At 30.4% G+C, this 16,203-nt stretch overlaps 1 protein-coding gene across 20 annotated transcripts in view; it reads right to left on the reverse strand.

The window, feature by feature from the left end:
- Positions 1-1,851: 1,851 nt before the first annotated feature.
- The window catches only part of cher (filamin A protein cher), a 73,529-nt gene continuing 59,177 nt past the window's right edge, over positions 1,852-16,203 (reverse strand). For all 20 annotated transcript variants that reach the window (XM_088190431.1, XM_088190430.1, XM_088190432.1 and 17 more), the window contains exons 3-16: positions 9,785-9,925; positions 8,448-8,617; positions 8,062-8,187; positions 7,760-7,873; positions 7,466-7,654; positions 7,144-7,389; positions 6,795-6,903; positions 5,731-5,895; positions 5,423-5,662; positions 4,772-4,962; positions 4,254-4,479; positions 3,975-4,190; positions 3,701-3,910; positions 1,852-2,743 (exon numbers count right to left, since the gene is read on the reverse strand). In XM_088190431.1, the coding sequence (XP_088046557.1) occupies positions 2,559-2,743; positions 3,701-3,910; positions 3,975-4,190; positions 4,254-4,479; positions 4,772-4,962; positions 5,423-5,662; positions 5,731-5,895; positions 6,795-6,903; positions 7,144-7,389; positions 7,466-7,654; positions 7,760-7,873; positions 8,062-8,187; positions 8,448-8,617; positions 9,785-9,914 (2,517 nt within the window). In that variant the 5' untranslated portion in view covers positions 9,915-9,925 and the 3' untranslated portion in view covers positions 1,852-2,558. The remainder of the gene's footprint in view (positions 2,744-3,700; positions 3,911-3,974; positions 4,191-4,253; positions 4,480-4,771; positions 4,963-5,422; positions 5,663-5,730; positions 5,896-6,794; positions 6,904-7,143; positions 7,390-7,465; positions 7,655-7,759; positions 7,874-8,061; positions 8,188-8,447; positions 8,618-9,784; positions 9,926-16,203) is intronic.

Raw genomic sequence — 16,203 nt, forward strand, 5'->3', positions numbered from 1 at the left:
ACGTTCGCACAATATTTTTGCAAGCTTAAGTAACATTAGTTTTAATCCTCGAAAACGTGTGAACGTACTGTAATATATTATGTAAGTGTATAACGGAGGAATACATAACATAATAAAATTTATATGTACACTCAGTGTACAACACAAGAAAGCAAAAGTAACACTTTAAGCCAAAAAATACGGGATCTTCCGGGACCCATAGTGACATTTTTATTTAACACGTTCACACGATAAAATGACATTTACACTTGTGTACATCACAGGAAGGTAAAGATTAAACTGTATCTTTATATCTTATTTATATTCTACATCATATTCATCCGATGTATCTTTAACAAACTTTTTATTTTATGCTCGTCGGAATCTGTCCGAATTATATAAATGAAGAAAACCCGCTTCAGAAGCTAATGAACATGGAAGCGTACGTATGACACACATACACAATTGAACATCCAACTATTCTCAAAGAATTCCAATTTTGGGTTCTGGAACATCTTTAAGAGTCACAATTGCGTCTTTTTCTGAAAACCATAGAGCCAGGACATCTGCATTAACCGACTAACCTATGGATATCGTCATATAGCTCTTTAATACGCTAGCATTGCACATTGGTATATATAAAGCTAGCTGGTATGGTTCGTATCATTTCATTTTAATATTTTATATTATTTTTAGTATTATTTTTTTTACCATTGTGGCTTTGTGATGCATTAGAGAAACTAAATAAACATATTCATAAAAATGCCATTCAGAAAATAACTATGCTAATTAATAATGTAATTTAGTTAACGAAACTGACAAATTGATTAGAATTCAACTTCAAGAACTATGCCGAGTGTTGGCCAAGATGACCCTTATAAGCCGGAGAAAACAGCCGTTTCATTTCCACTGCAAATCAGGTCCGACTAAGAAACCGTAATTCTAAGAGCTCAATACAATCTTATAGACGATTAGATATTAAGTGACGTAAGAACAAATTATAGTAATTGAGAAACTAACAATAAAAGTGTAAGTAGAATGTTCTACAAAAGCTTTTCGAAACCTATATTGAAGTCCAGTTTTAATTGTAGATTAAAAGACATACTCATAAATGGAAATATGCTTGCAGGATATTTAGACATTCTTGTATTATAAAAGATATCCTTTGAAACCTTCCTTAATGACTCGCTATCTCAATGTATCTCCAAACAACAGTTACCGGACAGAAAATATAAAAAATAAAAATTCACTTCAACAGGAAAGGTAGCAAATATATCGATGAGCTTAAGTGCGGTAAGGCAAAAGAGTAAGATTTATTTCTGAGCATTTTTTAAAAAATATAAGGACACTTTAAAGAATATTATATACGTAAATGCAACTTACATGTAAAAAAAAGTAGCAAAAGGCGATGTTGCTGTCTAATATGACATAAAAATTGCGCCTAAGCAAAAAATATGAAATTGATATTCAAACATCAAAAGAGAAACACTATACAATGAATGGTGAAGATATAATACTCAGTAAGCAAAGTACGAGTACAAGAAAAATTATATTATTGTTTAATATAGCTCTGAAGGCAATACTATGAAAAATGTAAAATAATGTAAAGTTTTAATGCTAACATACTTTAAAAATGTAGGCATCATTGCATAAACCAAGGATGAGGTCCTTCGAACAAATCATTGAAGTGCTGAAACAGCTCAAAACACTAGCAAAACATTTCTGAGTGACATTGTAATTATTAAATAAACCATTATTTCAGCCATCTTATGCTTATTCAAAAATATGTTAAAGGGCATCTGAGACTATTAGTAACGTAAATAGGAATTGAATTAGTGTTAAATTAACAATTAATAAAAATAAAAATCATAGTATCTTTCCAAATAATAAAGTTTATTATGTATCAACTTCATATAAGAGCGTCAATAACCAAGTGTGTGTTTGTGTTCATATAAAATGTAAACAATTTGGTGAAAAGAAGTAAAGGTGTTCAAAGATAAAGGAAAAACATACATAATAAAGGTGATATATAACATAGATGTTTGTCTGAATTTATTAATAAATTTTGGTAAAGATATGCATTTTATATTCATCATCTTTTAGGACGTTCCACAAAAAAGGTATTCGACCAAAATTGATTAATAAACGACGACATCAAGATCAATTTGATCCAAAATACAAATAATAAATAACAAATGTCAATACAAACAACCGTGAATCCCCGCAATTCAACTTTTCTTAACAGTTAGGATACTTTCGGTACAGGAAAAATGGTTTCGTGGATGAAGATTTACATTTGGTGTTTGGGAATGGACACGTCGTTTAAAAGAGGTTGTCATCGTCAAGGGCAGATTCATTCATCGTGCAGCCATTCTATCTCAATAAGGTAAAACACTCTTTTTACAAAAATAATTGCAAGCATAGACCTTAACAATTGAAACATTAAGCTCCATGCATTTAAATGATGATTTTTAATGTTCCAAAATGAAATAATGAATGGATTTTGAGTGCTTTTATAGGTTCGGGATATTGTGTTATATATTACTTGATTTTAGAACATTAAATTTTGTTTTGTGATCTTAAACGTCGACTTTGTACGGCGATCCGGGGATGTGTTCTTCGCCCCACTTTACCAAAACGTAGTACTCTCCTCTGTCTCTCACTAAATAGGACACTTCATACACATTACGGCCCTTGTGCTTTACAAACACTTCTTCGCAGGGCCCTTTGGGTCCATAGATTCCAACAAATAGGATATTGTTACCTGAAACATTACAAAAAGATATTATAATACCATAGATTTTATTTATACATTAGAGCGAATACGGTTTCTACCAAATAAAGTGTAGTAAAACTGCACATTACAGATATAATTGTTTTTATAAATAATATGTTATTATTATTATTAACATTGGGTTAAGCTGCAAGGTGTCGTAGCGGAGTGTTGCAAGATTAAATTACATTCGGTTGAATGAATGTAAGAATAAAATCAGAATATAAGATTCTTTGCTAGTGTATGTTTTGGTATATTGAACATTTCTCATTATTTTGGAAAAGCTTGTACATACAATGGGGCAAACTTTGTGCTTAAACTTACCATATGGCAAACCTAGCAAAATTATTTAGATTATGAATCTGATGCATTATCTCAAACAGTGATAACACTATTCTCTCTTAGTTAAGAATAATTTACGAACAAACTGATGAAATTAAGAAAAAGACGTATAAGAAAGTCCTCTTCACAGAAACAATAAAGCCAGTTAAGTGTAAACAACGTTATGCTTTTGAAAATCTAAAGGTGAGAGTCATATTCTGCCAAGGAAAGAGTTCATAGATCCTCCATTGGAAGATGGAATCAAATGTAAGAAATCCGAATAATATCAAATTATGTTTCTGATCTTTTCTGATAAAAAAGAGATTTAATTTATGACGATTGTTAAAAAAATTCATATCAAGTATAAGTCAATTTTCATCTTACTTTTTGTACTTTCTCAAATATTTTTTATTATCAAATTCTGTTCTACTTAATTTATATAATATTTACCCCACCATACATGTACTTTTGCCTTTCCAGTAGGGCAAATTCCTAAAAGAAGGATTGCAGCTCTTTTTACAAGGGTACGATCAAAAACTAAATGCATATTTTTCCCCACTCTTATCAAATAGAACCATTTTATATTTCTGACTCATTCATTAATATATACATAGTATATATATTTACCTGCATCGTTTGCACTAATAGAGAAGGTGTTTTGCTTTCCCACATAAGCCTTCTTTAGACCCATTCCTTTGGATGTGATTTTGGAAGCATCCGATTTGAAATGTGGAAGTATCGGTCCACTTCTATTCACTCCTCCTTTTGCTACTTTCTGGACAGTTTCTACAATTACAGATGATGTCTCTTGTGCTCCTACTTCAGCCAACTTTTCTCCTGTTCACAGTAAATGTATTTATTGATAATTTGATCCAAAATAAAATTCCAAACCAATGAATACCTTTGCATTCAATTTTGAACGGTGAACCGACTATATGAGCTCCGTTGTATTTAATGCTCATGTAATAGAATCCTGGTAATAAAGGCGTGTAGCGCACTTTGTATCCTTCTTCTACTTCAGTACAATCCATAGCAACTCTAGAAGGTCCGTCAATTGTGACGGCGAGTGTTCCAGCGCCCGCATTACATGTGTCGATAATAAGGTCAGTCTTTATACCTTAAAGTAGACAATCGCATTATGATCTGATTCTAATATAGAGGAAGTTAAAGTCTCATTTACCTGTCTTTACTTGACCTAAGCCGTTGCCTTGAGCGTGAACCGCTGCAGGATCTGCGTCGTCTTTTCCGACTTTGACTCTCAACGGAGAAGCCGGCATGTGAACACCGTTGAACTTGACGTGGATGTTGTGGATTCCGTTCTCTCTGGGCATGAATCTGACGCTGTATTGATCTCCATCAATGTTTTGAATGAAGCAATCGTCTACGTTTCCAGATGGAGCTTTTATCTGTTGAAATAATATCATTGATGCCATATTTAATCATTGCAGAAATTAAATAAATAATGAGTAAATTACATATATAAACCTAATTTTTCATAGTTCTCAATTACATATAAGATCTTGAGGAAAATATAGTAACTATGTAGGTTATATGCAACTATTAAATGATCATTAATCTATCTGGTAACTTGAAATACATGTATCAATAATTTAATTTATTTTCTACTCATTGTTGATCAGATGTTCAACATTATGTTCTAGAAAGTGATTTGTTGTAGAGAATCTAAATCATACATACCCTAGCATCCAATTCACCCTTCGCTCCATTCAATCTAATGTAGAACTGTGCCGGTTTGTCCACTTGTAAGCCTTCAGGGAATTGTGCCACTTCCAATAGATGAGCGTCTCCGATGGCCGGTGAGATGTACACGCGGAACGGAGAGTCAGGAATATGCTGGTCGCTAAACTTGAGTCCGATGCGATATTCACCTGAATTATACATAATGCAGTGAATTATTTGTGTGCATCTATACCAGAGAATGCAGCTGTGTCGCTATGTTTATTAACTAAGACCATCATATTGCAAGTATTTATTATAACCATATTTTTTTAATTAAATTAGTGTTTTAATTTCCATTTTATTAATTATCTCATATTTGGAATTCTACATGTGTTTTATGAAAGTCTTAACATGTAAAAAATTTATATAAAAAACTAATATGCTCCCTATTTTTATATAGTTTCACTAGTGGTATTTAGAAATAAGCAAAATAACATGGTTCGGCTCGAAATTATAAATCAGCAGAGCACCCAGAATTGCACAATAGCCACGCAGATTTTCAAAAGCCTTAAATCAAAGCATGGTTTGAATAGTCATTTGTAATTATCGGACGGTCGCCCAACGCGGGGTCCAGAAAATAAGGAATAATGTACCTAACAATATATTTACCTGGTTCTTCGACCATGTAGCTAACGTCGCAAGAACCGTCTCTGCGGTCTTTGAAGTCGATTTCGGCCTTAGAAGGACCTTCAACGGATATAGCCAATTGGCCGCCGCCAGCTTCACGAGTCCAAACGTTGAATTCATTCTTGACGCCTTGTTCACCTCTTTCTAGACCTGTGCCTCCAGCTTTTACCAAATGAGCTCCGTAATCACGCAACGGTCCCACGGTGAATTGGAAAGGAGAGCCTTAAAAATATGCATGTATTTATAATAACGATATAGTCGATAAAGATAAATTATAGCAATTTACATACCAGGGATGTGAATTTCTCTATATTTGACTGAAACAGTATGAACGCCGAGTTCTTTAGGTACGAAATGAACCGAATAAAGACCGTCTTCTACTTCTTGGATTTCTGCGTCTTCAGAAACGCCTCCAGGACTGGTCACGGTGGCAGCAAGATCGAATGATGTGATTCCTAGAAGTTAATAAAATATATGTGACTTTTAGTTTCACTTTTTTTATACACAAAGTATGTATTTTGTTTGTGTTTTTTACAGAACACTTAATCTTTCCAAGCAGACAGCATTGTCATTATATTGTCACAAAAAAATGTTTCAAATAACTTATGAATTAAGCAATTTTTAATACTTTTGATGTAAAAGTCGATGATATAAATGTATCGATTTAAGACATAAGCCAGTTGCAGCACGTTTACTCAATTGTCAAGATAAATAACAACTAAGCTACCAGTTATCCCTCTGGTTGCCATGCTTTTTGGGCATACATTAATAACAAAAAATATATGTCTGGAAAAAATGTTATATGACACTGAAACAAATAGTCTACACCACATTTAAAGTACATCCGACTTTTTTCAATGCTTTCATCAAAGTAGCATAAGTCGATAAATCGAATTCTGGCAATCAAAGGGCTAATCACCACAGCTCAAACCCTGCTAAAGAATTTGGAACAGCGATAATGACTGATACGCTTATCCCAGAATCTCATTGATTCTAAGTGACTTCTTTTCAGGTTTTAAGCGGATTCAATATGCAACTCGCATTGTATAACAATCTATAGCAATCACAGTCGCAGATTGTTATATGTTGCATTGAAATACTTCTCTCATGGGAAATTTAATGTCGAGCGAAGCATCCAAAAGAGCAATAAAACTTGGATAAAATTGTCATTTTTGAAAGCTTTTTCATTATATCTACGACTTTTTAAATCAAGTTGTATATAAAAACAATTAACACTAAGATAATTGTTAAGACCAAGTTGTAAATAATACGGCTAAGGCCAAGAAATGGGGTTAACGGCCAACGAGCGCGCGCATAAAATCATTTTCTTAATAAACGTTATGTATAGTTGTACCTGGCATTTTGAACGTCAATTTGCAGTTAGTTCCGACTTCAGTCAAGGGTACAGGATCACGGTTTCTTTGGATCTTTTCTCTTTGCCTGTTAGATCCATCGCCAGATACCTAAAATAAATCATAATTAATTTATTATTTATTTTTTTATACAGCTGTGACCTCTGAAGCAATTTTGGAACTGTTTTATATAACATTTTTGACTAGCATACATTGAAGTATTGTTTGATGAATTTTAGTTTATAATTTACATTAAGAACTATTGTATATTATTTCTGATTAAATTAAATAATATTTTTTTATTGTGGACTATTAACTAGAATTATTAACTATTATTTTCGCATTATTTACTTTAACGGTGAACGGCGAATCTTCGACGTGATGATCAGCAAACTTCAGATTCACAATATAATATCCAGGCTCTGTAGGCTTGTAGCTAATCTTGAGCACACCATCGTTCGAGTCTTGGCATTGGATTTCAGCTTTGCTCGGACCTTCAATGGAGAGTGAAAGACCACCGTATCCGGCATTTTTAGTATCAACAGTGAACATGTTTTCAATATGAGTCTTTCCTTCTTTCAAAGCAGTGCCAGACACCTACATAATAAATAATATAAATATGTTAAGTCTCATCTATATAGATAGAGATTTACGTTATTTGAAGTGCATTTACTTTAACTTTCTTAGCATCGCCGACTTCTTGTTCTCCGACTGTTATACGGAATGGAGAATTAGTAATGTGCTTTCCCATTTTTTTGACGGAAACGGTATGTTCTCCAACTTCGCGAGGTGTGAATGATATACCGATATTTCCTGATGGTAAACGTTTCAAGAAACATGGTTCATCAAGTCCAGTAGGTGCCTAGAATACGTAGAAGAACAGTTTAGATCGATGAAAGATACTCTTGGGAATACTTAAAATAGATTATTTGGACAGTTATGTATATAATATATATAGACTATTGACCTGAATGGAAGCGTTCAGACTGCGAATGTCAGCATCTGAGATTTTTCCGGGCAGCGTTACTTCACTGCAGCTTCCGACTGAGATTTGATTCCTTTTTCTTCCTTCTCCAGTTACCTATAAATAAGAACAATGGGTTTATTATTTATATATTAAATTTCTCGTGAAGTGTGGCAAGGAACACTCTCTTTAGATCGTAGTATAAAATAGTTACTAAAATGAGTTATATGTAGATTACTTCTGCTACTATTGTAGAAAGCTGCGCTTATTTTCTTCTCTTTGATTAATAATCTAAGGTGTCTTACCTTAACAACAAACGGCGATCCTTTGATGTGTTTGTCTCCAAATCTAACGCTGACTTTATACTCTCCAGGAGCCGTCGGAAGATAAGACACGGAAACAGTTCCATCTTTGTTGTCATGAGCAGTTATCTGTACAAAAAATCCATTAATAATATAAGATCTCGATTTCTTTGGAGACGTTTTGGGACTAACACGCCCCCACGCTATAAATTATCTTGATTAGTTTCCAGATTATTATATAACCTCGAAATAGAAGATCGCATTTGAATTCCGCTTACCGAAACCGACACGTCGAGGAGATCGACGATGCGCTACATTGAGATCGTTAGTACCGGGTTTTGGGTAAACTCCAAGATTATCGAGGGTAGTTGGTTTGAGTAAATTTATACCTCGGCTTTGCTAGGGCCTTCGACGGCCATGGAGAGACCTCCGCCTCCTGCTCCTTTAGTGCTGATGGTGAAGAGACTGGGCTCACCGCTGACACCAGAAAGTAGACCAGCTCCATAAGCAGTGACACTGCCTGTGGTCAGCGAATCGACGTAGAATTTGTAAGGAGAGCCTGAAAATTACACACTTTTAGTCGAATACAAGAGAGAAAGTTACTTTTATACATATAATATAATACGCGTGGTGATAGGAACAAGCCGCATGTCTCTATCACCACGCAACATTTTTTTATGCTGTCCCTTGTTTAGTATTATTAATAATTATTAGCTCATGACCATGTTCGATGAGCAAAATATTGAAAAAATATTATTATCTTTAACTAGCGCTAGAAAATATATCAAAGAAATGATATACAACACGTAATAAAATGAAAAGACTTAGGTTTAATTTAGGCTAACTTAAAATGCCTAAAACATAATTCCAATAATAAAAACTAGAGTGATGAACTATTTTTGGAGACATACAATACAATCAATAAATACGTATAAAAATGACACAATGCGTTTTTTTTAGTAATCGTGGACATTCAGATTATATACAAAGATAAGCCAAAGATTTTTTGACGTGCTTTGAATACATAGTTATAGTTTGAAGGGACTTTCAATACTGTTCAAATATAAATACTGAACTATAAATCAAATAGAAAACTTTTATTTAATGTATTTAAATTGGGTGTACCCTGCGTTGTAAGCTGAGTATAAAATCAAACTCAGTTATAGTAAAATCAATAAAACCTTATTGGAAATCGTTTATTTGCAGATGTATATTTCATTTTCACACAGAGTTTCAAATAGCTGCTAATCGAACACGACAAGCTTTGAAATGGAGAACACTTGGCAAATCTGGAGACCATTTGCCAGCTCTGATTCAAATCAATTGCTCAGTGGAATCAAGAGACACACACACGCACTTTGAGGGCAATTCATCAAAACTATAAATATATTTTAGCGAAACGCGAATTGAGCTTGTGCGACTAATTGGTGTTGCATCGCTTCTACACCGTCGAAAATCTGACGAAGCCAAGAAAAACACACCTAGCGACATGGTGCGAACAGGAGTCATTTTATTTATATACTTTTGGATTAAAATCATACACATTTTGCAATATTTGCCTTGGACGTTGAAATACCTCGCAGACTATGACATAGATAGAGAGTTGCTGATTATCATAATGGTACAATTTTTAGAAAGAAAAACATATTTAAATCTATGCCTAATTATATGTGCTATTAAAATAGCATGGCTTAGATTAAATTTATATTAATACAGTAAGATTTACCTTGGACATGTTCTCCCTTGAATTTGACGATTAACTCGTGCGAACCTTCTTCTCTAGGTTCGTATTTGATGCTGACTGTTCCATCGTGATTGTCATCGATCTGTGGCCTATCTACGTGTCCTGACGGCATTTTGATTTCAGCTGAAATATAAAACAAAGGTCATTAAGTGCTATGATGTAATTAAAGCATGAGACTATAAAAAAAATATAAACAAAATTCTCTGCTGTATTTTTTTATTTAGATAATATCGCCATTAAAAAATCTTAACATGCGGAGAAATTTGTTTTTAATACTAATTTTAATATAAATAAAAATCAATAAAATGTTTCTGGGCTACTTTTAATTGCACTACTAAATAATTTATAAACATATAAATTATTTTTCTATAACTTATTTGAGTAATTCAGAATGGAAAAAAAATTTGAATCATATCTCATAAACTTTTGATACTATAATTTTTTAACAATGTAGAATTTTAAGTGCTTAAAATATTTGCAATATCTGTACTAATCTTTAAAAAAAATATTAAGCTTTAGAGATTATTAAAAAAGTACTTTGATATAATATATAAAAAATCGCTATAATATATAAAAAAAAATGTTACAAAAAAATACATAAAAAGCTCATTTTGCAAATCTTTTTCCATATAAATATTATATTTTTAGTTTGATTTAATATTTGATATGATATTTAATCGTGATATGTTATAAATTTAACATTAATAAAATTATGCAATGAGATTTATTGGAATTGTTTCAAAGACACGTTATTTAGTCACACAGTAAAATATTTTTTATTCAGTATGTAAATTTATTATGATTTTATCCATCAAGAAACCAAGACCTTGACCACAATCCATAAAATATTTAGATAGTTTTACATTAAAAAATACATTAATTTAAAATATGTTTCGCGCTACATAATTTATGCTCTACTTATACATAATTTATCTTAAACATTATTGTACAGTTTTATTATGATGAAAACTATTTATTTGCTACCGATGATTGAGAACATTACACATCAACGTTTGATCAAAGCTCTTTTTACAACATTTTGTCATAACTTAAAATTAAGTCTTTTCACGTTAAGATATCGATCTTAACTATTTTTGTGTTAAATTAGAAAATAAAATCGAATCACACGCTCGGGATGGCGCGTCGGATAAATCTCGTAAAGCCCACGCGAAGCGATAAAAACGTTTGACGGGTTAGAAAAAATATATGTATGCACATATATACACATATACAACATGGCGTCGATTTGAGCGAATGTCGTGTGTGTATATTCGGATCAGATCTTTTCATCTGACCAAAACGCATTAAACTGTCAGATGACCGGTAGCGGCCAACGGAAAGCTCTAGCGCAGAAAAGCTCGCGCCGTATAACGAATGGCCATTGTCGCTTAGAATCTTTAGCGTTTGACAAATTGTTGTCAAAACGTTGTCCGGATAAGAGAAGAAAACGAATGACAAGGATTAGAAAATTCATCAAAATATAAAAAAAAATAACAGATGTTTTTTGTAATCGTCCAATTTGTTTGGAGCTTTCAGAGCTTTGGCACGATTTTGACGTTTGGTGTCGACGGCGCCGAAGAAAAGTGTATAAAAGTAAATAATTCATATTATTAATGCGCTGTTTCCGATCAAGTCAGTGCTTTTAAACATTCAAAATATTTTTAAGAAATTAAATTTGATAAAAACTTATGCTGGAAAGTTAATTACGTTTCGCAAATATTTATCATATATTTTATTCATCAATATAAAATAAATCTATGCTTCTTTGTCATTTAATATCAATCAATCAATCAAGCAATAAATAAGTTTATTTAATCATTTAAATAATATACCACTATTTTAGTAAGTTTTAGTAAGTAATTTATAATAATTATAAAAAGTGTTCAAATATAGGTAATCCGGAAATCATTTTGTCAAAATATGTTTTAACAGTCAATCATGCTTTGGCCTTTAAAACCTGAGAACGACTTTTGTTATATCTGTGTTGATGCTAATCATATCTATAATCCATAATTGCAGAATTTGAAGCAAATCTTACGCTAAACCAGTCTGATTCAACATTGCATAGCCACGCGAATTGAGCTTCTGGATCTTGAAGCTCATCGCCTTTTCTCAATAATTTGATAGCCGGAGATGAGAAATGGGTGTTGTATTATATGATAAAAATCACCGTAAAAGACAGTGGCTATCCAAAGATCAAGTACTAAAACTTAATTCGTAGCTTGAGCTTACTTTAAAAAATATATTTTGATTGCAAAGTTGAATAGTTCTACAGCACGACAATGTGCGTCACTATGTGATGAATTTGACTCTTGATAAAATCAAGGAACTCACTACAGCACTTCCTAGATAAAAAAAATCAAAATGCAGACGACGTGAGAAGTTAGTTATCGGAATATTTTGCATCAAAGCCATTTTATGATATTGAAATTAAAAATTGATCGAGAAGTGGAAGAAGGTTATATCTTTAGAAAGAAATTATATTTTAAAGCATTAAAATTAAAATAAACATTTAAGCGATTTTTTGCTTCATTAAAAAAAACGACATTTATTCTGGAATTATCTAATATTATAATATATGTAAATAAAAGGAATATATATGCATTAAGCAATAAAAAAATCAGCAATTGGCTAATTTTCAACAAAAATAAGGAAATAGTATTTATATCACTTAATGTAACCCGATGTCGCTGAGATATATTTAAATACATCACTTATGTTTTATATCGAGAACATTTTTATTATGTCGCAATATAAGCATCAAGTGGCGCATTTAAATGTTGCCTATATATCACGTTCTAAAATATGAAATTAGTTTTATTTACATGATTTATACACTAATAATAAGAACCGTACATAAACATTTTATAGCTTTATTTATTAGATCACTACCGTTGATTATGAAAAATTTATGTAACTAATATTTCACTGTTTATAGTTATTTTTTATAAATTTATTTTCAATGAGCCTATTTTTCTAGCTGACAATTTTACTATCAATTGACAGCTAATTTTATTTTATTTTATAAAGTCATGTTACTTTTTTGTAGGTATAGCAATAAAATGAAACGTCAAAAAAGTAATCGAGAACACGTGAATAAAAAGCACACTTCTGTGACGTCATATTGCGGACTGTTCGAAGATCGATGGATCGTTGGTTAATAAAACTGTCAATGAAAGACACAGATTCTATCTATTCTTGACCGCGCACATATTTTTTGCATAGATTTATCAAAACACGGTGGAGAATATTTCTTATATAAAGAAAATATTTAGAGCTTTTAAAAAGAGCTGAACAGTAATAAAAAATATTTTACGATGCTTACACAAGACGACTCTGGTGTTTTGTAACGTTTCGGAAATATTTATACACAGTTTAGGACAAAAATTTATTCTATGGAAATACATTAAAAAAGAGTCAAAATATTTAACACAAAATATGTATTTAAAATACACATTTTAAATTAATTAATCGTATTATTTATCAACCGTATTAAAAATATACCATATGTTTATATTTGTTTACATAATCAATGAAACATTCATAACCATTAACAATCAATCAGATTTTTGTAAATATTTATTAAACACTAAGTTCATTAGCTACAATTTAACATATATATGGATAATAATGTTTCAAGTTTTTCCTTTGAGACATCGGCACATTGTAAAAGATGTTTATTCGGAGTTCTATTTCTAACTCTAGATCCGTTATAGAAATCGATATGTATGTGTAAATATTTCACACAGCCGAATATATATTTTTTAGTTCATTTTGATTTAATGCGAGTAAAAAACGCATATAAACTTAGCCCAAGACCCTGAACGGGCAATTTTTCCGAAAATATCTTAGGAAATATTTTTATATCGCTTCGCGGAGCGGAGTGAAAATAAAAATTAAAATTAATACGTATAAATTCGAGCGGCTGACATAAATTAAGATGACACGCACAAGTCAGCGCTAGCTAGGAAAAATTTGTCACTAGCCAGATAGATATAAACCCGCCTTATATCCGATGGAAATTCCGGAATTTCCGCGCTTCTCAAACTTGCGGATTAGATTTAAATTGGGATCGTGGAAAAAAATGAGCGATTTGGCGACGCGGCATGAGCCCGTGAGACTTGGCGAGTTTTGATTAATCGCACGGCGGTTATATGGCGTGTTTTGATTTGCAGAAATGCGAAAATTTATATCGGGAAACGATCGCGAAATTCTGGGATCGCTGCGCGGTGATTTAAGTGCGTTCCAAATATATTAAGTGTATATTTTATGCGCGCGTATATTACATAAAATTGTATATTACATATTAATTTGCATAACATTATATAGTGATACATTTATATATAAAGAGTGATGTTAGATATATATACTATATAAACATGCATACGTTTATATTTTAAAACATTACATATGATTCAAAACAACAGCATAAGTGTAGTTATTTTTAATAAAGAACAGTAACACTTAACCATGAAACACTGCACAAGAAAAAAAATATTGTTGAACAGATTTTTTTAGATTTTGGAATATATTTTAGGTATTGCATATAATACTATATATTACATTGTCTGATAGATCTTTATAGCCTGAAAAAACCGAATGTAAATAAAAAAAGGTAATTTAACAACCCACCATTAATATGAACATACAACATATAAAATGGTTCTTTAATTATAGTTCATGAGTTAAATGTTTTTCAAAACCTTATTACTAACCACTATGTTTATTTGACAAATTTATTTTTGCAAGAATAAAAATTATTTAATAATCTAGCTATTGTTATTTAATAATGAACGTAACTCAATACAAAAATCTTTTTAGATAAAAGTTAAAAATGCTTTTTATATCAAAAGAGTAAATACTGTTTATTGATACATTAGTTATTATTTTAGCTTTAGCTTTTTTGATACAGAACATAATTAAAATGAGCTTTTATTGTAGTATTATTTGTAAAGATCATAAACAGATAATAAAATTATTATATTTACAAAAATGACTTAAATTATGCTCTTTGGATCTATTTAATTTTTATGGCCTCAAAAATACACAATATCATTGAAAACTCACAACCCATAACATTATTTTAATATTAACTCAAATAATAATTAATTTGTTAAAATATTCACTATAATTGTATCTGTAAATAAATATCAAAAGCATATAAATTATCTAGAGATTTATAAGCGATTATTAAAAATATGGCTCAATTGATTTTTTCTGCTCAAAAATTATTTTTAAGAAATCATACAATTTGTATCGAATAAAATATTTTATTTTAAAATGGAATATTTTAAGCATTGAAACTATTATCTGCGATTTAATATCAAATAATAAAAAACATAATATTGAGAGCTGATCCTAAAATAAATAATAGACTAATATAAACATTAAACTAAGTAGAAGACAATATAAAACAAATTATGTCATATGTATAAAAATTTTCTACACTTACTAAAATGCTGTAAAAATATTATAAATTTTGAGCTTTAAATAAATATTAAGACTAGCAACTTATTGAAGACAAATAGTATATGCAGTAAAACATATTGCATCTAAGGTAAAAAATATATTTTTCTTTAATCGATATTTTTCCATATCATCTTAATTTATTTATATAAAAATTTAAAAAAATGGTACTGATAAATATTGAATTGTTACTAAAAAGTAATCTAAGAATACACCTACGGCAAAAGAAGCTAAATTTTTTGGTTATAAAAGACGTTTTATAAAACATTGCTTTAAATTTCATAAAATTGTAGAATCGATTAATGTATTAAATTAATTATGTAAATTTTTTTAATATTATGTTTACCTAAGTTGTATTATTATATTGAATTCTAAAACAAACATAATTTATATCTATCTGTATTTATTATATACATATCTATTGATAATACATAAAATCAGCAATAACATTGTAAAATTAAAAATATTGTTGTTCTTCTAATATGTGTATTATTGTAACTTAATTTCAATTGCGTATTTTTGATTTTAACCCTTAAATGAGAATTAATGTTATATTCCTAAAAATAATAATTTTTAGTCTATTATAAAAATTAAATTATGGATATTTGTTATATTTTTATAAAAATAAGATACTCTCGCGTATTTGAGAAAATGTTCTTAATTCAAAGCTTTGTATTTATTGGATTAGAATTTTTTCTGATTTTATTCAGAATATATTAAATGATACATTAGTTTTATTGCAACCAAATGTTGATATTTTAATAGAGTAAAATAATATAGATTATGCAATAAAAAAATATTCCATAAATATTTTTCTAATAAATAAATTAATAAAATAAATATTTTGACCTTTATTCTAAAATTAAAACTAATGGTTTATTCAATAATGATGTTTATAATAATTATATAGTTTTGTGTATTTGCACCTTTTTAAT

The sequence above is a fragment of the Plectrocnemia conspersa genome, unplaced genomic scaffold, assembly GCF_051122295.1.
Source record: "Plectrocnemia conspersa isolate PC_06_02 unplaced genomic scaffold, ASM5112229v1 ptg000008l, whole genome shotgun sequence".
Lineage (NCBI taxonomy): Eukaryota > Metazoa > Arthropoda > Insecta > Trichoptera > Polycentropodidae > Plectrocnemia > Plectrocnemia conspersa.